The 23405-nt window shown below is 42.7% G+C and overlaps 1 protein-coding gene across 1 annotated transcript in view; it reads right to left on the reverse strand.

Moving 5' to 3' along the window:
- Positions 1 to 23405, reverse strand: part of SEMA5A (semaphorin 5A) — a 1250864-nt gene that overhangs the window by 226507 nt on the left and 1000952 nt on the right. The window contains 1 exon segment of the mRNA XM_029590025.1: positions 15055 to 15172. Coding sequence (XP_029445885.1) covers positions 15055 to 15172 — 118 coding nt within the window.

A 23405-nucleotide genomic window follows, 5' to 3' on the forward strand; every position in this document is an offset into this window, starting at 1 on the left:
TTAGGGCCCGCAGTAAAAAGAGGCACTAGGGACACTAGCACATCCCTAGCGCCTCTTTTTGGACAGGAGCGGCGGCTGTCAGCGGGTTTGACAGCCGACGCTCAATTTTGCTGGCATCGGTTCTCAAACCCGCTGACAGCCATGGGTTCGGAAACCGGACGCTGGCAAAATTGAGCGTCCGGTTTTCAACCCGCGAGCCGTGGGCCGATTTAACATTTTTTTTTTTTATTATTTTTAACTTTTGGGACCTCCAACTTAATATTGCCATGATATTAAGTCAGAGGGTGTACAGAAAAGCAGTTTTTACTGCTTTTCTGTACACTTTCCTGGTGCCGAGAGAAATTAACGCTTACCTTTGGGTAGGCGCTAATTTCTGAAAGTAAAATGTGCGGTTTGGCTGCACATTTTACTTTCTGTATCGCACGGGAATAACTAATAGGGCCATCAACATGCCTTTGCATGCTACGGACACTATTAGTTTCGGGGGGGGGGGGGTTTGGATGCTCATTTTCGATGCGCTATTACCCCTTACTGAATAAGGGGTAATGGTAGCGTGTCGAAGACGCGCGTCCAAATGTGGGTTAACAGTGCGCTCCGTCAGAGCGCACTGTACTGTATCGGCCTGTATGTGAGGCTCATCCCAGCAAATTCCTGGGTGGCCCAAATGTAAAAATAAAAGGAGCCTCAGGACGGAACAAAAAGACAACCCGCGTCCCCCTCACTCCTAATTAGCATGTTTCGTCCAGTATAGGAAGGGAAAACAAAAAAAAAAAATGAATTATCTGGATTCGGTAACAAAGGAAATGGCTACGCCATGAAGTACCAAGATTATGATGAGGAGACACAACCCCCTTGCTGAAAGGAGAATTATTTCCAATTTATGAAAACACTTATGAGCCTGACTGCTCAGACTCCCAATAAGAGAAACAATGGAAGAGAAATAAAGAGAATTGCAAACACATATCCCAAGAAAGTCTCATGTAATATAATAATGAACTCCCATTATTCAGGTAACCATGGATGCTGCTGGTTCAGCAGAAAGCAAAAAGTCTTCTAGGTCTTTCGGATTTTGGAATAACCTAGTTTGATTATTGTAGGTGACCTGCATTTGTGCAGGGTATAGCATGCCATATCTCACTCCCAATGACTGCAAGCGGGGTCTCAACACCAGAGGGGCCTTACAGTTCACCGCTGTAGTCTTGGTCAAATCAGGAACAAATAGAATATTATGTTCTTGAAAAGCTACAGGCGCTTTACTCCTGGTAGCAGCGAAAATCATGAGAGCTTGAGGATAACTGAGTACTTTGAAAATAATAGGACTAGGATATTTAGCATGATGAAGCAGTCGAGATGGTATCCTATGGGCCCTTTCTATTTCAAAGAAGCATTCAAATTGAAGCTGTAGGCATGTTGGAACCATTTGCAAGAGAAATTTCAGTAGATCATTACCTTCAGCTCCCTCAGGTATACCTAGGATTCTAATATTGTTGCGCCGATTTCTGTTAGAAAGGTCCTCCATAGCTTGTTTCTGTTGTTCTACCTCCGAGGTTAATCGGGGCAATGGCGCAGCAGAGAGGAGAATGGAAGAGACCTGCATTTCAGCGTCGTCAAGACGCACTTGAAAACCATCCATGCGAGTGGTGAGAGATTGTAGGTCGCTAAGAATAGCGGTGGTGGTGTCGATGTTAATTTGTATTAAATCTTTCAAGTGCTTCAGCTCCAAGAGTACCAGTTCTGCCGACACCATGTTTTTTTGATGTCAGGGCCTTGTCAGGTGTTGGAGGATCTTGTTTTGATCGCTTTCTACCAGCAGCCGCTGTGAAAACAGCTTCAATTTATCCTGGTTTTGACACGGCCATAAGTAAGAAAGAGACTGAGATTTGACTGAGAGAAAAAAAAATCCAAGTGCTAGGTTTTCCCAAGAATAGGAGCGAGGGTTTGCAGAGATTCAGACTCGGGCTGCCATCTTGTGCACTGTGCAAGAGCGCCCCCCAGTGTGGGTTTTTTAATGCGGGTTTTTAGTGCCTGGGACAGAGCAGGAGGTAAGTGAAAGTGCTGTGTGGAGACCGGTTTTCTAATGCTTTTGTGGGTCAGCCAAATGGCCTACGCAACGGGTCGAGAGAAGGCAGCTTGTCAATGAGGCAGAATATCCCATTTGCATTTCACACTCTCGCCAGCAGTCAGAATCAAATCATGAAGGGGTTAGATATTGCTCTACCTGCCTTCACATCAACTCCTGGATCACTAATTTATTCATTTTTTTGAAAAAGAAAGGCTTTTGATCCGAGAATCAATCGCAAGCATTCACATACCAAAGGGTGTCCGCGTGGGTTTCTGCATGGATGTCTGCGCATTTTACTACATAGGGCTATTAGCACAAGTTACTGCACACATTATGGCACATTTGTTTACTGTGCATGGATTTTATGCATGTATCTAATTACCATATGCAATCGTTATTATATCCCACGCAGTTACCGGTTTTTGCCGCATGCCAAAAAAATCCGCTCAGAAAAATCAGCGAGATTTCAGCATGGGTCTTATTATATCGACCCCTATATTATTGTTACTGTGCACACACACTGCACATACTGCACAGTAAATATAGAAATGAAAAGCATATATTAACTACAGAGTAATTTTGCAGTCTTTCTCTTTCATAAACATTTATTCCATAGATTTTTGCAATCACTGTGGGTGATCAAGAAAGTAATAAAAGAGAAACAGGGTACAAAATATGGTAAAACTATGGAACCATTTGCTAAGAGACACAGTTGAGACTACAAAACTAATCACAAGAAAACGAGGAATATTTTTCTTGAAGAGAAAGCAATTGGCAAGTTTGATGATTTAGACAATGAACACGTGCTGAGCAAGGGACTTAATCTGATCATCATAGTTGTGTTTTTTTCCTTTCTTCTGGTGTTTATGCTCAGCAAGTTCAACCTATGATAGAAGATATTGCTTCGCTGTTTTGACTGTCCTCTTATCATCACCGATTTTGTTTCATAGTCAACAGATCTATGAATGTAACATTGGGCTTATTAAAAAATAAGCCTCTAGTCACAGTTTGTTTTGGGAGGCCACTTTTAATGAGCAACCTACCCTGGCGGTAGAAAATATTGAGGGGACCCGGAAGGGTTGAGAGCATAATCAAAGAAAGGTTTATCATATCACAACTCCACAGACATCTTTGGTCAATAGATGTAGTGAACAGGAAATAACGGCATATTTTAACTCAGTCTTTTTTATCATATCTGCTGGGAGGCAGTTCTGTTCTTTAAACACATCACATACTGCAGACTATTGTTTACAGCCAGAAAAATTCAGCTCCTTGGGTTTATCTGGCCAAGTCTGGTTGACATCAACAATCACAGATTTTTTTTTTTTAATATGAGATGAGACAAACAGCTCACAATTGTTTTCAAAAAGATTATTTAAGACTTTGGAGACACTCTGCTCGCAGATAAGCAAAAACTCTTCAAAGCTCTGTGCTTGACTTCCATGTTTAAAATCTCATAAGAAACACATAGATTACATTAAATGAATACAGTACCATCTTTTTTAAACAAATGGGCTATGAGACAACAAAAATCAAAGAAAACAAAAGGGAAACTGTACTTTCCCAATCATATTCAGCCAAATTTTGGAGGTGCATAAGTGGGATAATAGTGGGAGACATTCAGGGTTTGGTGTTTTTTGCTTTGCTTGAAATGATGTTTGGCCCAATTATGCCAATAATTGGCAGCTGACTTGAAAACTATCTGGTCTGAGCAGGAGTAGTGAGCTCCATTGTAAGTCTGTACACTGTCGCAACTTCATCCCCTGCACTGAAACTTCAGACTGACTTGGTCAAGTTCCTGACATTCAATTTGGCATCATATGGCTGAGCTTCAACCAAAAGCTGAAGTCAGTACTCTTGGCTGCAGTCACAGAGATCCTTTCATCTACACTCAAGTTGCTTTTGTTATTCTCATTTCTTCACTTTCTCTTTGCTCTTGCCCCCTCTTCCAATATACTTCAGTTGTTGTTAGTTCTTGTCTCTCCTCTTTGCACTCTGAGGACCAAATTCAAAACACAGCCAAATGGGAAGTTAGCTGGCTGGATAAACACATATGGTTAACTGACAGGGTCATTCATCAAATTGTGTTGTGGTGTTATTGTGGGTGTTAGGGCCCTAATGCCTGTGATAAATAATGCATTGCGAGATGTGTATGCAAATTTTAAAATTTTAGTCAAAAGTGAGGAGTTTGGGTGGCATTTATGAAAATGAGGGGTGCTTACTGCTGTGGGCAATAGTGTAATGCATGCTATAATGCTTGAAATAACTACATCTTTTTCCCTGGTGTTATGCCTGAAATGGGATCTGTGATATTTATTGCAAGGCCTGTTTTGGGTAGGGGAAGGAGGAGGAGGGGGAGGGGGAGGGGGAGGGAGGGAGGGGGAAGAGAGAACCTCTAGGGAGAAACACATATTAGTCAACTTTTTATACCACTGTAAGAGGGATCATTCTGAACTCAAGGTGAAGTTTTAGTGGTGGCCTAGGTTTTGGAGGGCAGTTTTACAAGCACAGTCAGAGGTACGAACAGCACAGTAGACATCAATGAAGATTTTATGTGATTTGGAGTGATGAAAGGTACACAAAGATGAGATTTGTACATTGTACTCTCGATCTAGCTTGATAGCAGCTAGATAGAGAATGGTACAGTGGTACAAATAGTTTATATATATATAATGGTACCTGGAAAATTACCCTTCATCATTACAGGAACTATTCTTGCAAAATGATGAATCTAGGTCTTAGCTGGGATATTCAGTGGAACAGCAGTGCCGCTAAATATATCCAGCTATCTTTAGACCTGCCCGATAGCAGGTCTCACTTATTTGGTGAACTTGGCTGTGTAAATCTAAATAGCGCCACATATCTCTTGATAAGTATGCCAGATAAGTAGCTTCTCCCCAGAATGCTTCCATCCTGCCCACGATTTAGCCAGATAATAACTATCTGTCTAAGTGTCAGCCACTGAACACGGCTGAATATTCAGATGCTGCCATTTAGCCGGATAAGTCAGAACTTATTCAGCTAAGGGGCTGAATATTGGACTCCCCTTTCTTTCCAGAAAATATTACCAAGATATAATTGCCACATTAAATATCGTATTAAAAATTATTATTTCATTTAAATATTTATATTCTGCCTTTATAGTACAAATTGATCAAGAAGGACTACAGCAGTTTAAAACAACAATTCATAAACATAGATAACATAATACAGTATAAAAGAATAAAGGCATAAAATACATAGTAAAACTACAATTAAAACCACTTCTAATTAATCATAACAATCTTCTTAACTTAGAATTATTTGCTAAGAGACACAGTGATAGAAACATAGAAATGACGGCAGAAGAAGACCAAACGGCCCATCCAGTCTACCCAGGAAGATTCACACTTTTTTTTTTCTCATACTTATCTGTTACTCTTGGCTCTTAGTAACCTTTTGGTTCTATTTCCCTTCCACCCCCACTATTAATGTAGAGAGCAGTGTTGGAACTGCATCTAAGTGAAATATCTAGCTTAATTAGTTAGGGGTAGTAACCGCCGCAATAAGCAAGCTACACCCATGCTTATTTGTTTACCCAGACTATGTAATTCAGTCCTTGTTGGTTGTTGTCTGTATATAGATCAACTTTTCTTCATCCCCCCTGCCACTGAAGCAGAGAGTTATGCTGGATATGCATTGAAAGTGAATTATCAGACTTTCTCCCCTGCCGTTGAAGCAGAGAGCTATGCTGGATATGCATGAAGTATCAGACTTTCTCCCCTGCCATTGAAGCAGAGAGCTATGGTGGATATGCGTGAAGTATCAGACTTTCTCCCCTGCCGTTGAAGCAGAGAGCTATGCTGGATATGCATGAAGTATCAGTCTTTCTCCCCTGCCATTGAAGCAGAGAGCTATGCTGGATATGCATTGAAAGTGAAGTATCAGGCTTAATTGGTTTGGGGGTAGTAACCGCCGTAACAAGCAAGCTACTTCCCGCTTTTTAGTGAATGCAAATCCTTTTTTCCACATTTCCTCTTGCCGTTGAAGCTTAGAGCAATGTTGGAGTCGCATTAACCATGTGTATGTTTATTGAATAAGGGTATTATCTCCAGGTAGTAGCCGTCATTCCCGCGAGCCACTCACTCTTCATTCACGTCCTCTACTTTATGGATCCACAGTGTTTATCCCACGCCCCTTTGAAGTCCTTCACAGTTCTGGTCTTCACCACTTCCTCCGGAAGGGCAACCCAGGCATCCACCACCCTCTCCATGAAGAAATAGTTCCTGACATCGGTTCTGAGTCTTCCTCCCTGGAGCTTCAAATCGTGACTCCTGGTTCTGTTGATTTTTTTCCGACGGAAAAGGTTTGTCGTTGTCTTTGGATCATTAAAACCTTTCACGTATCTGAAAGTCTGTATCATATCACCTCTGCTCCTCCTTTCCTCCAGAGTGCACATATTTAGATTCTTCAATCTCTCCTCATAAGTCATTCGATGAAGACCCTCCACCTTTTTGGTCGTCCTTCTCTGGACCGCCTCCATCTTGTCTCTTGTCTCTTTGGAGATATGGTCTCCAGAATTGAACAGAGTACTCCAGGTGAGGCCTCACCAAGGACCTGTACAAGGGGATAATCACTTCCCTTTTCTTACTCGATATTCCTCTCTCTATGCAGCCCAGAATTCTTCTGGCTTTAGCTATCGCCTTGTCACATTGTTTCGCCGACTTCAGATCATTAGACACTATCACCCCAAGGTCTCTCTCCTGCTCCATGCACATCAGCCTTTCTCCCCCCATCGAATACATTTCATTCGGATTTCCACTCCCCATATGCATGACTCTGCACTTCTTGGCATTGAATCTCAGCTGTCATATCTTCGACCACTCTTCCAGCTTCCTTAAATCCCGTCTCATTCTCTCCACTCCTTCCGGTGTGTCTACTCTGTTGCAGATCTTAGTGTCATCCGCAAAAAGACAAACCTTACCTTCTATCCCGTCCGCAATGTCGCTCACAAAGATATTGAACAGGACCGGTCCCAACACCGATCCTTGCGGTACACCACTTAAACCCGCTCTCTCTTCAGAGAGAGTACCATTTACTAATCACAAGACTCAAACAAACTCATTTTAGCATAAGACACTATTAAATATCTGACCAGTACCTCTTGTTTTCCCTCAACCCCCATTTCTCCTTTTTATATTCCTCCCCTAATATCTCTTACGTTCTGCTCTGCAGTATCTTGCAGAACCACAGCCAGAGAAAAAGCTCCTCTGTTCCACAAACAGCCCCTCATATTTCCCTCCCTGTTCAGCATTTTAATATCATATTCAGTCACTTGTGCTCTCTCCTTTACAGCCCCAGCCCTTTCTTCTCACATGGTGTCAAACAAAACAGTACCTGCCCATCTGTTATACTTCCTGTCTCCTCTCCTCCACCCTGAGTCCACTAGGGACACATCATTCCTTGCATGGAAGATAAGCCCCTGCCTGGAGGGACATATCCACAGAGTTTTGTATAGATCCATTAAGTCCTGGCTCATGTAAATCTAAGGACCCTGGATGTAACTGGTAACAATTCATTTGTTGCACCTCTTGATTGTTTTGAACTCAAAGTAAATTTTAATTTAAACAGCCATCCAGATAGTCTGCCTCTTTTTGTAAGTGTCCCTGTCCCAAAGAGCAAGGGTAACACACATCTATGGAATACTACATAACCCTACCTGAGCCAAGAAGGTTTTCCTTCACCCCCACAGAAAGGACCCTCCCCTTGGGAAGAGAATGTGGGGCAAGAAACTGAGGAGCTAGCCATGTACAATAAATTCTTTTATGGCCCTTTAGGATATGTGCCATCCACCAAGAAAGGGTTACATCAAGACTACAAGGTTTGATTGCCTCTTCAAGAGGAGGTCAGGCATAGTCTAGTGTGGTGGTTGTCAGTTCAAAATTTATCCAAAGTAATGAATCTGAAAGTTCCAGATTGGATAGTAGTAACCAAGGAGGTGAGTTTGAGTGGCTAGGTCACTCACTGTCAAGGTCAGGCAGCTCAAGGTCACTAGGATGTGAAGTAAGTGTCATGGTCAATAAACCACTTGGAAACAAAAGCATTAAAAGGTGCCTGATTGGAGTTTTTCCCTAATCCGAGGGAGGGCGGTTAAGGGTGTTATCAAACAATTTGATGAAGGTAGCCTGTATAAACCAGTAAAATGGGATTAAGAGTGCAGCAGCTTTAACAGAAGTGGTGTTCTTGTTGAGGTGGGTGGAGAAACATCTGGTGGCTCTGACGGCATTGCGCATTCCAGGAGTACAGAGGGTCCAGACAGATTTCCTGAGCAGACGTATGTTAGATTCAAGGGCTGGGAGTTATCTGTCGAGGTGAACACCATGCTCTTTTCTCAGTGGGGGAGCCTCAGAGGGTTTCTGATGGTGACTGGAACACCAAGTGTCCATGGTTTTACAGTCACAGGATGGAGCCAAGGACCATGGAGCTAGATGCTCTGATTCAGGTGTTTCCTCCATGTCTGTTGATAGGATGACCAATCCTGAAGATAGAGTGGCATCAGGCTTAACTGGTCCTTATGGCACCGAAACAGCTCAGTCATCCTTGGTTCGCAGACCTGATGAGATTCAACGGGCAAGAGACATTGAGTTTTGGTTGCATTCAAGCTTTGTTACATTAGGGTCCGGTGGATTTAAGACAGCAGGCTCGCTTTTGCCTCTTGGCTTGGCTTTTGAGCAGAGTTAGCTGAAGATTAAGAGATATTCTGATGAGGTAGTTTCCACTTTACATAATCCTGGAAGAAGTCTACTTCGTTGGCTTATGTTTCAGTTTGAATCATGGTATTCAGACAAAAGTATCTCTCCGTTAGGGTCTTCAATTCTGGATAGCCTCTCCTTTTTGGCAGAAGGGTCTGCAAACAGGCCTGGGGCTGAATTTTCTCAAAGTACATGTGACAATGTTGTCTTGTTTTAACAGAAAGGTTAATAGGCTCTCTGTGGCAGCACACTCAGATGTGCTTAGGTTTAGGAGAGGTGAAGCATCTGAGTCATCCTGCTGAGAAGTTGGTTCCCTCTTGGAATCTCAACTTCAACTTGGCATTGAGAGCCTTGTGTACAGTACTTTTTTAACCTATCAGAGAGGTATCTCTGAATGATCTTGCTTTGAAGGCGGTATTTTTGGTTATGCTTTGTTTAGCACAGTGAACTTTGAAACTACAAGCTTTGTCCTACAGAGAACCTCTCTATTTTCCTTGGAAGGGGTTTCTCTATGTAAGGTACAATCTTTCTTGCTAAAAGTAGTATCCTCTTTTTGAAATTGCTGTCTTTCCGGAAGTCAGATTCAGGAGATTGATATCTCCATGTCCTGGGTATTCAAACAGTTCTCCTGAGGCATTTGCAGGTTGAATCATTTATTTGTGTTGGTCAGTGGTCACTGGAAAGATGAGTAAGCTTCTATGGCTATGATAACTAGGTGGATTTCAGAGGCTATTGCTTCTGCATATATTTGTAGGAGATCGGAGGTGCCTGATGGTTTGAAGGCACATAATTCTAGGGCTATGGAAGCCTTTTGGGCAGATTGCCAGCTGGTTTCACTGCAGAAGATCTGCAAGGTAGCAACTTGGTCCAGTTTGTATTTATTTGCCAAGCATTATTGCTTCGATGTTCAGCCTAGAGACGCAGCATTGTCTATGGTGGGCGTCTAGAGAGCAGGCTTTTCAGGTTCTCTTCCAGGTTAAGAGTGGCTTGGGTACACCCCATGCATCTGGACTGGTCTGGTTGGATGACGAGGAAGGTAAAATTAGATTTCTTACCTGCCAATTTTCTTTCCTTGAGTCCTATCAGACCAGTCCAGAATCCCACTTGTTTGTCCTGTAGCCTGCTCTTCTGTGTGTATATTCCATGCAGAAGGTTATACTATGTTTCCGGCTTCTCACCCCTGCTGTGGGAGAGTTTAGCTTGGGTATGATTATACTGAGAGACTGCAGGTGGCACAGTTCCTTATGAGGATATACCCCCAGTGAAGCTTTTGTTCTCTGTCATCATCTGCTGGTAGGGGAGAAAAACCTATGTGTTTGGACTGGTCTGATAGGATGCAAGGAAAGAAAATTAGCAGGTAAGAAGCCTAATTTTGCTTTGTACCAACATAATCCCTATTTAAATTATGTTAAATCTGTTTTTATTATAAATAATGAACATTACCAAAGCATAACATTTGGTACATATTTTCTTAACTCTATCCATATTTTTACCCCTCCTCCCATAACCCTACCTCCCCCCATCCCTCTTTCCCTCCCTGCATCGAAGAAGCACAAGGATCACATATCAAATATCTATACGATTTAAAAAAAGACTTTTAGATTCATGTGGTAAGGTTAGAATAAAGGGAAGCCAGACTGCATTTATTGCTCTTCTAGTCTTGATAGACAGGTGATTAATAGCCAAGGTTTCCATGGTTAGTAGATTTATTATAGAAGAACGCCATAATAATATAGATGGTCCTTCTGAAGTTCTCCAGGCTGTTAGTATGGCTTTGCAAGCTAATAAAAAAACTTTTGTAATCCAGAGAATCGAGACCTTATTTCTTTTGAATGAGTTAGGAAAGATTCCAAAAAGTGCCACCAATGAAGAAAATGGAATTTTATAACCCACAACTTTATTTGCAGTATGATAGACTTTCTTCCAAAATATTTGAATTGTTGGACAACTCCAAAAGGAATGACCCAAGTGTGTTGGTCCTCCTTTGCACCTGATACATATATCAGAGTTAGTGAAACCTGCTTTGAATGCTTGATGCTGGGAAATGTACATTCTATAGATAATTTTATATCTAGTTTCCCGCAAGAGCGTATTAATTGTAATTTTACGCGTACTAACAAATGCAGATTTCAATACTGCAATTGATATTGGTTGCTCAAGTTCTAATTGCCATTTAAGTTGCACCTTCTCCAAGGACCAAATCTTATATGAAGACTAATTGTTTGTACAAATATGATATAGAACGTTTCTGGGGGTTTTCTGGATCAAACCAGTTACTTAAAAATTGCCAATTAGTGTCCATGAAGGTTGGTGAACCAAGTGATTGTATATAATGTCGAGCTTTAAGGTACTGATAATAGTCAATAGCTGAGAGTTTATAAAAAGAACGAAGTTCTTTAAAAGTAAGAAAAGATCCATCCATATGTATTAATTGTCCAATGCATCTGAGTCCCGCACGGTCCCAAAGTCGAAATCGTGATGCATCCGATCCTAAAAAGAACTTTGGATTACCACAAAATGGAAGAAATGGTGATATGTTGTCAGATAACGAATTCTTCCTCATTAGCCATATCCATGTTCTTCTTAAAGGTTGTAAAAGCAGATCTGATTTGATTGTGCGAGATAAAGAAGCGTTAGGAGCATGTAAAGCATAACGAAGCGATATTGGAAGAAGCAATTGTGCTTCAATATAGGTGTCTGAAAAGTATTGTGTGCCCATCAATAATCTTATCTAGCAATAGAAAAAAAAAGAAATATAACCACCAAATTTTGTATTCCTATACTACAATTATACATTCTCACTGTATTTAAAACATCCTTAGAATGTCATCTACTACTTCCCAATCCCACCCAAATATTCATATTTAAATTATAAACATGAATATTTGGGTGGGATTGGGAAGTAGTAGATGACATTCTAAGGATGTTTTAAATACAGTGAGAATGTATAATTGTAGTATAGGAATACAAAATTTGGTGGTTATATTTCTTTTTTTTTCTATTGCTAGATAAGATTATTGAATTTCATCTGCATATATTTGTAAAGGAAGACCTGTTCCTGAGGGACTGAAGGACCATTCTATTCGCTCTCAAGCAGCTTTGTGGGCCGAATGCCAGTTGGTATCACCTCAGGAGATTTGCAGAGCTGCTACTTGGAAGACGCTCCACACTTTTGCTCGCCGCTACCACTTGGACATTCAGGCACCTGGAGATTTTGGCAGTGGCATACTGCGCGCGGGACTCGCAAGGTCTCACCTGGTTTAGGGAAGCTTTGATACATCCCATGGTCTGGACTGATCCAGGTACGTACAGGGAAAAGAAAATTGGTTCTTACCTGATAATTTTCGTTCCTGTAGTACCACGGATCAGTCCAGACGCCCACCCAAAGATTAGGAGTGGGTAACAGGGGGATCTGTAAAGTCTGTGCATGCATGTTCAGGTTATGTTATTGCAGCATACTAAGAAAGAAAGCGACGGTTACAGGTTCATATGTTCTTAAAGTTCTTGTGTGTGTATAAGATAGGAGTGTGGTGTATGAGTGCTATAACTGAATTTGTGTGTGGAAGGTGAGGGCTGTAATGGAGACAGAATGAAGTGTATCTAATAAAAAAATAATGAGTTCCTGGTATGTGAAAATTCTCCTCAGAATATATTCAGGGGGTGTGAGGTGAGATGTAAGGAGCTAGAGAAACCAGTAAATTAATACATACGTTGTGTTTAAGAGTGCCTTAAAGGAAGAGGCATGTTATAGCTGGAGTAAATTTAGACAGGTGTCTTTTGTTTGTTTTTTGGGGTATTTTTTTGCAGATATGGAGTGGGGGATTGAAACAAATGATTTCAAGCTATATATGGGTGCAAGAAGCAGAAAACCCCTGCTTTAAATTATCTTGCTATAATTTTTGCACATGAACTACAGGCACAAAATGAGAAATATAAGCTATATTTTTGGTTGAAGACCAGGCTGAAGACCAGAAGCTCTGACCTCCGCTGAGCCTGAATGCACCGGAAGAGACCCAAGAACGCAATGCTGGTCTCTGGGGTAGCCCTCCAGCCACTTTATAGCCCTTTTGGATCTGCCGCCTGGAAACGGCAGATGCGACAGGATGGACAGAGGTCGAGGACAAGCGATGGTACTGGAACTGGAACAAGACATAGGTACTTGGAGACTTGGACGAGATGAGGATACTTGGAGACTTAAACAAGACGAGGATACTTGAAGACTTAGGCAGGCAGTGCCCCTCAGGGCCTCCTGTGGGCTGGTCATGGATCACCCTGTCCCACTACACGCCCTACACAACCTGAAGAGCCTGGTCACGGACCACGCAGAGAGCGGGACATGTGCAGGACTGAGGCTCAGGATGAAGGAGAAATCTGGGCAGCACTCGAAGAAGGAACCAGCTGGAAGAGGACTCCAATGACCAAAAATGGACACCGGATTAGATATGGATTTACTCCCAGGAAGGTCGGCTGGAGGCGAGGTCCAGCGGGCGAGGCAAGGCTTGAACCCAGAGCTAGGAACTAGTGGATCAGGGAGCACTGAACACAGGAACAGAGGAGATGGAACAACTGGAGACAGGTATTGAAGAACTGAACCATCCAAGGACAAGGACATTCAAAGAGAGGAGCCGGTGGGAACAAGACATCTGACGACGAGGACATATGAGGACTAGAATATCTGAAGACAGGATGGACGAGGACTCAGGATCCGACGAGAGACCAGGAAGTAGAAACAAAGATGGAGACGAAGGATAAGGAACCACAGATGAAGACAAGGGAATTCCCACGAAGAACAGAGTGCCTTGAAGCAGAAATGGACTTCGGAGCCCATTGGAATGGAGAGCTGAAACAGCGGAGAATCCAGGAGCAGGCAGCTCCTTGCGAAGGCAAAGACAGACAGACGGAAGGCCCTTCTTATAGGGCTGAAGTGGAGATGCCTTGTAAACCTCATCAGGTGGAGCCGTGGAGGACTGCCCACCGCGGGCCCTTTAAATGAAGAAGAGAGGCACAGCCACGCACCTAGGAGACAGGACCATGGAGAGCAGTGTCCATGCTGTGAAGAGGAAACAGGAGCGGCACTAGGCCACAATGCAGGTCCCAGCATTGGCGGCTCCCAGGACATTGGACAAGGGAGCAGAGCGACAGCTCCATGCTGTGTAGGAGAAATGGCGATGGCAGCAGCCTCTGGGCTGCATGGGAGCGCAGCAGCGGCGACCCTGCTCACCGGAGAATAGCGTGGGCGGCTTTCGGGCCGCAGAGGTTGAACGGTGGCAGCTCCAACCCGCTGTGGAGCAGGATGTCAGCTGCAGCCCCGGGAGTAGAAATGAAAGGCTGCTCGCGGCTAGGCCCACGAGCAGCATCGCAACATTGAATGTCTGAGCCACTAAGGTATTTCAGTCTTACAGGCTGTATAAACCTGTTGTCTGCATCCGCCCAGATATAGTTCACCTCTCCTTCCCTATTTTTCAATTCTGAATGGGAATTTTTATATTGGTTGTGTCACCTCAAATGCTTCCATTCAAGATTTTACAAACCTCATTAAATGTGGCATAATGAAGCCCATAATTAGTATTATTTGTCATCCACAATTTGGAAATTCTTGTTAATGTACTGGGGTCGATGCACAAAGGTTTGTTGCACATTGCAAAAGCATTTACGTTTGACTACTACTCCATTTGCAAAATTTTGAATGCATTCTTTGCCGTTTCTTCATATGTTATTTAGCTATTGTGAAGTTCATCACAAAATCTATGCATAACTAGGTTATGAGCTGCAGAATTATGTAAATCAGCCCATTACCTATGTTTGCATAGATAAATAACACGTGAAAAAAATGCGTGAATTTCAACGTAGAGCCATGAACATAGAAAACTTAACTACATCTCAGGATTGCTAAAAACGAATTTGCATGCAATTAGCATGGACTATTATAACATGTTAATTAATGTATGATAATGACCCATAATATCACACCTTAGTATGTCAGTCTTTCTGACATTTTTACTTTCCTTAAGGTACAAACAGCAAAATATGTTGACAAGTATAATACTCTGATAAAAGCTTGTCTGTTATCAAGTGAATCCTGAAATCACAAGAAGAGTCACATGTATCAAACAAAGAGGTCTAACTGTATTCTATAAAGATCTAACAGGAAAACCAAGAATTAACTATTTTAATGCAAGTACCTCCAAAGTATACAACATTTCATGACGCCCTGGCTTCATATTAGAGGAACTAAGCACAGCTCTTGTTTTAGGGACTTACTGGACAGACAGAGATGCTTTGTTCCCATTGGCTCATACTCAGGCTATCCTCAAGTGTTGTGCATTTCTTCATCACCAAGTCCCAGCCACAGTAAGGATCCTGAGCTCCAACACAGGCACTGTAAAAACAAATCCAGAAAGTTATAACATAATATAGATATTCTGTTCATTTTACCTGACAGCTCCTTAATAACAGTGACATGACAGATTCTAAAGCTACAATAACAGAAGTGATTATACTTGGAGAGTTAGACTACATAAGTATGAACACATTTATTCATCTTAAATCTCAATCCCATTCAAAATTGGAGATTTGAAGGAATGGGACAATATCAGAGCAGGCTATGACTGGTTCAGACAAACCAGCAAAGTCAATCTTTGTGTGTCAAAATTTGAGGAGACTTGAATCTAGTGGAGCAGTTTAAGAACATTTCACACTGCTACAGACATATAATATAAGAATATAAGATTTGCCATACTGGGTCAGACCAAAGTTCCATCAAGCCCAGCATCCTGTTTCCAGCAGTGGCCAAGCCAGGTCACAAGTACCTGGCAGGATCCCTAGGGGTAGACAGATTCCAAGCTGCTTATCCCAAGAATAAGCAGTGGTTTTCTGCAACTCTACCTTAATAATTGTTCATGGATTTCTCCTCCAAAAACAACATGTCCAATTCTGTTTTAAATGGAGCTACATTAATATCTTTCATCACATCCTCTGGCAACAAATTCTAGAGCTTAATTATATATTGAGAAAAAAAATATTTTCTCTTATTAGTTTTAAATGTACAACTTACTAACTTCATTGTGAGTGCTCTAGTCTTTGTACCTTTTGAAAGAGTAAACAATCGATTCATGTTAACTTGTTACACTCCACTCATTATTTTATAGACCTCTATTATATCTCTCCTCAACCTACTCTTCTCCAAGCTGAAAAGCCTTAATTCTTCAGCCTTTCCTCATAGGGGAATTGTTCCATCTCCTTTATCATTTTGATTGCCTTTCTCGGTACCTTTTCTAATTCTGCTATATCTTTTTTTGAGATGTAGTGACCAGATGTGTACACAGTAATCAAGATGAGCTGGCATTGTGAAGCGATACAGAGGCACTAAAATATTCTGTTTTATTTTCCATTCTTTTCCTAATAATCCCTAGCATTATATTTGCTTTATTGGCTGCTGCCGTACACTGAGCAATGTATTTCAATGTATTATCAACAATTATGCCTAGATCCTTTTCATGAATGTTGACTCCTAATGTCATTTTGCACCTATAATTTGGGTTTCTCTTCCCTAAATCCATCACTTTGCACTTGCCCACATTAAATTTCATTTGCCATCTGCATACCCAATCTCCCAGTTTTGCAAGGTCCTCTTGTGATTTAACAGCTTTGAATAATTTTGTGACATTGGCAAATTTGATCACCTCACTCACTGTTCCCATTTCCAGATCATTTATAAATATGTTAAAAAGCAGTGATGCCAGAACAGATCCCTGGGGAAGCCCATTTTTCACCTTTCTCCATTGAGAAAATGTATCACTTAACCTTACTCTGTTTTCTCTTAACCAGTTCCCAATCCACAGAAGGACACTGTGTTGTGATTCGTAAAGTGGACCCTTGTTCCGAAGTAGAGTCAGCACTGCCGTGAAGGGAGTAAACCTTTCTCGGTCTCTACTGTCGGACCTCCTGCAGTCGATCTCCTGCCGGCGCCATTTTCCGTACGAAAACGATTCGCGGCAAGAAATCGCTCCCGGAACCCCGCTGGACTCCCAGGAAAATTTTGGCCAGCTTGGGGGGCCTCCTGACCCCCACAAGACTTGCCAAAAGTCCAGCGGGGGTCCGGAACGACCTCCTCCGTCGAATCGTTTTGGTCTATGGCCGCCGCCATTTTGCGGCGGCCATTTTGAAAAATGGCGCCAGCTGAAGACAACACGATCCTATTGAGGGGGCCGTTCCGGACCGCCGCCGTTCTGGACCACTGCCGGATCCCCAGGTAATTTAAAGCATTTGGGGGGGGGGGGGTTCGGGAGGGTGGGGGATTTAATTTAAAGGGTCGGGGGTGGGTTTTAGGGGGTTTTAGTGTGCCAGTTTTCCTGCCCTCCCCCTTCCCCTGATTTACGATTTTTTAACGATAAATCGGGGGAATTGGTATTGTATCGTGGCCCTAACGATTTTTTGACGATTTAAAATATATCGGACGATATTTTAAATCGTCAAAAAACGATTCACATCCCTAGTTGTGATCACTATTGCCAAGTGGCTCCAACTTACCTCTTGCACAAAATCCTATGTTTACTAAGTACTAGATCTAAAACAGTTTCTCTTCTTGTTGGTTCTTGTACCAGCTGCTCCATGAAGCAGTCATTTATTTCATCTAGGACCTTTACCTCTCTAGAATGTCCTGATGTAAAATTCATCCAGACAATACTGGGGGTAATTGAAATAATCCATTATTACTGTGCTGCTGATTATATTAGCTTCCCTAATTTCTTTTAGCATGTCATTGTCTCTGTTCATTCTGGCCAGGTGGAAGGTAACACCCCCCATGGCTACTTTATTCCTCTTTTCACTTGGAATTTCTATCCATAAAGATTCAACTTGATTTTGCTTTGTTGCAGAACTTTTATCAGAGACACATTTAGGATTTTGGTGCCCCTAGGCAGTATCAGCGCTATCAGGCCCTGTTACTGTTTCTTCCCCCAAGTTTGGACAACAGGTAGCAGAAGGTCTAAGGCACAGTCCCTTAGTTTCCTGTGGCAGTTCAGGGATAGATTTTGTGGCAAAAAATGTAAAACTTCTGATGCAAACTGGCATACATTTCCATCATTTATATTTCATTTGAGAAATAAATGAGCTTTACAGTACTTTTATTAGCATAATTAATATATATAGGGGTAGATTTTAAAAAGCATTTACTCGAGCAAAACTGGTTTTTGCTCGAGTAAATACACTTTACTCAAGTAAGTGGGCTTTTCAAAATTGCTACAATATATGCCATTGAATTGTCCATAGGATTTACTCAAGTAAGTGCACTTTACTCGAGTAAATAGCTTTTGAAAATTGCTACGATAGTATGTCACATTTACATGTGTAACTCCTTTGAAAATTACCCCCATATTGTTTTGTGATCTCAAGTATCAGTGCAGAGAGGAAACCTCGGGGATGGGATGAGGAGGGTCAGATATGGGGTGAGGAGAAAGGGGGAGGAATGTGGGAAAGAAAGAGGGATGGGGAAAATGGGAGATTGGAGATGGGGAAGATTAGGAATCTGTGATCTGGAAGAAGAGGGAGAAAGAGAGGGTGGTTCCTGGATTGAGGAAGGTGTAGGAAGAGCTGGGGAGTAGGTTACAGGATCTGGGGAGAAGAGAGAGGTAGGAAGGAAGGGAAAGAGGTTCCAGGATCTGGGGAATAGAATCCAAGAAGGGAGGGAGGATTTGAAGTGCAGTGGGTGGGCAGAGAGGATGGAAGTGTCCTTACCTTGCTCTGGTCCTGCTACTCCTTACCTCACCTCTCTAATATCCCACCCGACACTACATCAATCCCTTTTCTCTTGCACATACACAAAACACTGCCCCCATCCTTGTTCCCCTCTCTCTGACATCCAGATCTATACTCCCAAGCCTATCCTCCTCTTGTATCCCAGCCTCTCTTCCCACCCTCCAATGATCTCTACTCAGATGCTCCAAATCTCCCATAATGATCTCCCTTTGCTATGTCACCGGCACGCTCATCCCCCTCCCTCCTGTTCCCTGCATCCTGAGCTGGATCAGGAAACAGAGAGTTGTTCTCTACTGAGTGATATTCAATCAGCACAGCTGAAAGATAGTAAATCTTCAGCCAGCCTGCTGCCCACCAGAATTTTGCCACCCTAGACACAGGCCTACCTAGTGACAAATCCAGACCTAGACTCGATGCCCTCTATAATACATAAGCCCATTCCTCCACCAATTTGATCCATCCTATCATTTTGATATAATTTGTACCCTGGTATCACAGTGTCCCATTGGTTATCCTCCATCTCTGAGATGCCAGTTATATCTATATGTTCATTCAATGCTGTACACTCTCCCATGTTATTCTTTAGACTTCTAGCTTTTACATACAGATATTTCAAAGGATGTTTCTTGTTTGTATTAACAACCTGCTTATCAGTTGACAGGTAATTTGGAATCTTTCTGCTCTTTACTTAAAGGCACCTAGGCCACTTTAGCATTTATCACAACCTCTCTACTGAGCTGCCCTAACTTCCCTATTCTGCTGGTATCCTTCACAGACACATCATTCCAAACCATGTGCTTTTGAGTGACTGTCGGCTTTCCTCACATCATCTAGTTTAAAAGCTGCGCTATCTCATTTTTAAAGGTTAATGACAGCAGCCTGGTTCCACTCTGGATAAGGTGAAGTCCAACCTTTCGGAAAAGGACCCCCCCCCCCCCCCCCACCTGCCTCTTTCCCATAATTATGTCCAGTTCATAACAGACCTAAACCTTCCTCCTTGTACCATTGTCTCATCCACGCATTGAGATTCCGAAACGCTGCCTGCTTCTGGGGTCCTGCTTGTGGAATGGGGAACATTTCTGAGAATGCTACCTGGAGGTTCTGAATTTCAGCTTTCTATCTATTATCCTAAATATGAATTCCAGAACCTCCCTCTTTCACTTTCCTATGTCATTGGTACCCACATGTACCAAGACAGTTGGCTTCTCCCCAGCACTATCTAAGCTATGTGCTGCATGAGGTCCACCATCTTCACATAGGCAGGCAAGCTACCAAGTGCTCCTCACATCCACCAGCCACCCAGGTACTACATTCCTAATAATAGAATCACCAGCTACAATGGCCATCCTAACCCTTCCCTCCTGAGCACGTGCCCCTGGAGTCATATCCTTGGTGCAAGAGGATACTACATTACCATGAGGGCAAGTCCTAACTACAGGATTGCTTCTTGCCTCCTTCTAGGTCACTCTTCTCCTCCATGACAGCACAGGGGCTGCTAGATTGGAAGTGGCACTGCTCTACTAGGTTCTTGAAGGACTCCTCTATGTACCTTTTCCCTTAATTTCTCTAAATCTGCTACTCTATCATCCAGAGATTGGATTTTCTCTCTGAGGGCAAAGAATTCTTTGCACCTAGTGCACACATACAACCTTAGGTGGGAGATAATCATATATGTGTTACTCACTCAGTGCAAAAGACTGGATAGCACCCCTCTCACTGCTGGGCTAATATCTGTATCTGAATTTTGTTGATTTGTTATCAAGTTAAAATTTCTTAGGGAGTAGGGATGCAAAGCTAACTAAAATTCAGTGGACTGATATATTTTGTATTTGTCTGTCAGTGAACTCTAACACACTATAATTTAAGTAGTTATAACTACTTACCTACCCACCTTATTGACTCTTGTTTTGAATTAAATGCCTTCTTTTTCAAATCAGTAGTACATTTATAGTAAGGAGTATGGGGCCTCTGAAGTTGGGGCTATAGAGACAGAAGCCTAGATAGATCACAGTGACCTCTAGAGTTCTCTCCCAGGGGCTGCTGGGTAAGATATGCAATGAGCCTTCCAGTTTTCTTCTGCTGTGATGATGTATTTTTTATTTGGAGAAACACTGAACAATCTCTACGTGTTTTTTTTTGTCCTGATTGAATTTGTTGGATTCTAATTTGAGGTTTACGTTGATCTACCATCCTTTCCAAGTGGCTTACTTGGACATTTTGGTTATTAAAATTGGGTTATCTATCTCTGCCAGCATTTACCAGATCAACTTTCTATGTTATGTAAGTTATCATCCTAGAAAATTCTGCCAAGCTCTTCCTATAGATCAGTATTTACACATTAAAATTACTAGTTGAAGAGCATAGGCATCTAAATTTCAGGCTCAATTGCTGCCTCAGCAATTTTGAGAATGAGGGTATCCCACCAATGTACTGAAAAGAACAAATAAGTGGGCACTATTTGTGAACTAAGATTTATTATTGCAGTATGCTCAATTGATATCAGCGTCTAACTTTACCTGAGTACTTCGTTTTTCACGTTTAATCAGCAGATACTGCTAAAATAATTTTTAAACATTTAAACCTTTTCTCCTACCATAAAGCCTTTTTAAGAAACCCCTTAAAGTATATACGATAGAGATGTGAATCGTGTCCTCGATCGTCTTAACGATCGATTTCGGCTGGGAGGGGGAGGGAATTGTATTGTTGCCGTTTGGGGGGTAAAATATTGTGAAAAATCGTGAAAAATCGAAAAATCGTAAAATCGCAAAACCGGCACATTAAAACCCCCTAAAACCCACCCCCGACCCTTTAAATTAAATCCCCCACCCCCAATGACTTACATAACCTGGGGGTCCAGCTTTAAGTAAATCCTTTATATATTGTTTTGGTGCTACAAGTTTTAAGTGCAAAGAAAATGTTTTAAAAAAATTAGTTATATATGAGTTGTGGCATGCTCAGTGTGCCAATCAAAGTTTCTAGAAACTTTGACAAAAGTTTTCCATGCTGGGCTCCATCTGATGACGTCACCCATCTGTGAGGACTACCATCCTGCTTGTCCTAGGAGAAACACAGATCGTCATATTTGCCCAATTCAGATGCAAATATCCACAGACCTAGACATATATTTGAAGATTCACACTACTTCTGAACACTTCAAATCTGAAAATATTTGTATACATTGTTTATTAACTAATGAGAATAGGAAATAAGATACAGCCACAGGCACAAAAGATTTTAAATGAGTGATGACGTCACTTGTGTTTCCACAGTTTCTCCCCACTGGAGGCTCCCAGGTACGATTCTCTCCAGTAGGGATGTGCAGAGCAAAATTTTATGTTCATATTTTTTATGTCCGAAAGGGGGGTCCCACTTGCGGCCAATATGGACATAAAAAAAATCCAATGAGTTGGGTATATGTACATATGTGCAAAAAAAAAAATTAAACCCCCTCACCCTCCTTAATCCCCCCCCCAGACTTACCACAACTCCCTGGTGATCGAGCGAGGAGTGAGGACGTCATTTCTGCAATCCTTGGCGAGAAGCATGTGACGTCGGTGGCACGTCGAGTGACGCGGCGTCACGTGATTCCCGGCTCGTTCGCGCCGGACGGCTCGTTCGGCCCAAAAAGAACTTTTGGCCAGCTTGGGGGGGCCTCCTGACCCCCCCCCAAGCTGGCCAAAAGTTCTTTTTGGGCCGAACGAGCCGTCCGGCGCGAACGAGCCGGGAATCACGTGGCGCCGCGTCACTCAGACGCGACGTCACGTGATTCCCGGCAAGTTCGCGCCGGACGGCTCATTCGGCCCAAAAAGAACTTTTGGCCAGCTTGGGGGGGCCTCCTGACCCCCTCAAGCTGGCCAAAAGTTCTTTTTGGGCCGAACGAGCCGTCCGGCGCGAACTTGCCGGGAATCACGTGACGTCGGCGTCACGTGATTCCCGGCTTGTTCGCGCCGAACGAGCCGTCCGGCGCGAACTTGCCGGGAATCACGTGACGTCGCGTCTGAGTGACGCGGCGCCACGTGATTCCCGGCTCGTTCGCGCCGGACGGCTCGTTCGGCCCAAAAAGAACTTTTGGCCAGCTTGAGGGGGTCAGGAGGCCCCCCCAAGCTGGCCAAAAGTTCTTTTTGGGCCGAACGAGCCGTCCGGCGCGAACGAGCCGGGAATCACGTGACGCCGGCGTCACTCGACGTGCCGCCGACGTCACATGCTTCTCGCCAAGGATTGCAGAAATGGCGTCCTCACTCCTCGCTCCATCACCAGGGAGTTGTGGTAAGTCGGGGGGGGGGGGGGATTAAGGAGGGTGAGGGGGTTTATATTTTTATTTTGGCTCAACAATCGCGATTTCCCACATATCGAACATATCTATGTTCGATATGTGGGAAATCCGATCGTTTATGTCGAATCAATTTTTTAAGTAAAAAAAAAATATGAGTTGCGTTTTACTAATGCGGTCAATCCGAATGCACACCCCTACTCTCCAGTCAGTGCCACAGACATGAGAGATTTTAAATGTGAAGGGGACACCTAATGATTATGTCACTTGCGTCACTGCAGTCTCTCACCACTAGATTCTCCCAGGTGCACCTATTCTCTCAGGCAAGGTTCATTTATTGCATTTTATTCCATTTTTGAACTTTATATACCGCTTGTCTAGTAAGTTACCCAGGTGATGTAATTCCTTACTCCAGGCTCCCCCATGATTTATATTTTAATGTGCTGTAATCACTTTAGATAACCATTTAGGATTGAAAAAGTGGGGAGTAAGTGTAAAGATGGATGGACAGATAAGTCCAAACCAGTCTGAGTAAATCGGGTTAAAAAAATAATTTCCTCAAATATAAATGGGGGTTGAACAGATG

This window comes from Rhinatrema bivittatum, chromosome 2 (genome assembly GCF_901001135.1).
Source record: "Rhinatrema bivittatum chromosome 2, aRhiBiv1.1, whole genome shotgun sequence".
NCBI lineage: Eukaryota > Metazoa > Chordata > Amphibia > Gymnophiona > Rhinatrematidae > Rhinatrema > Rhinatrema bivittatum.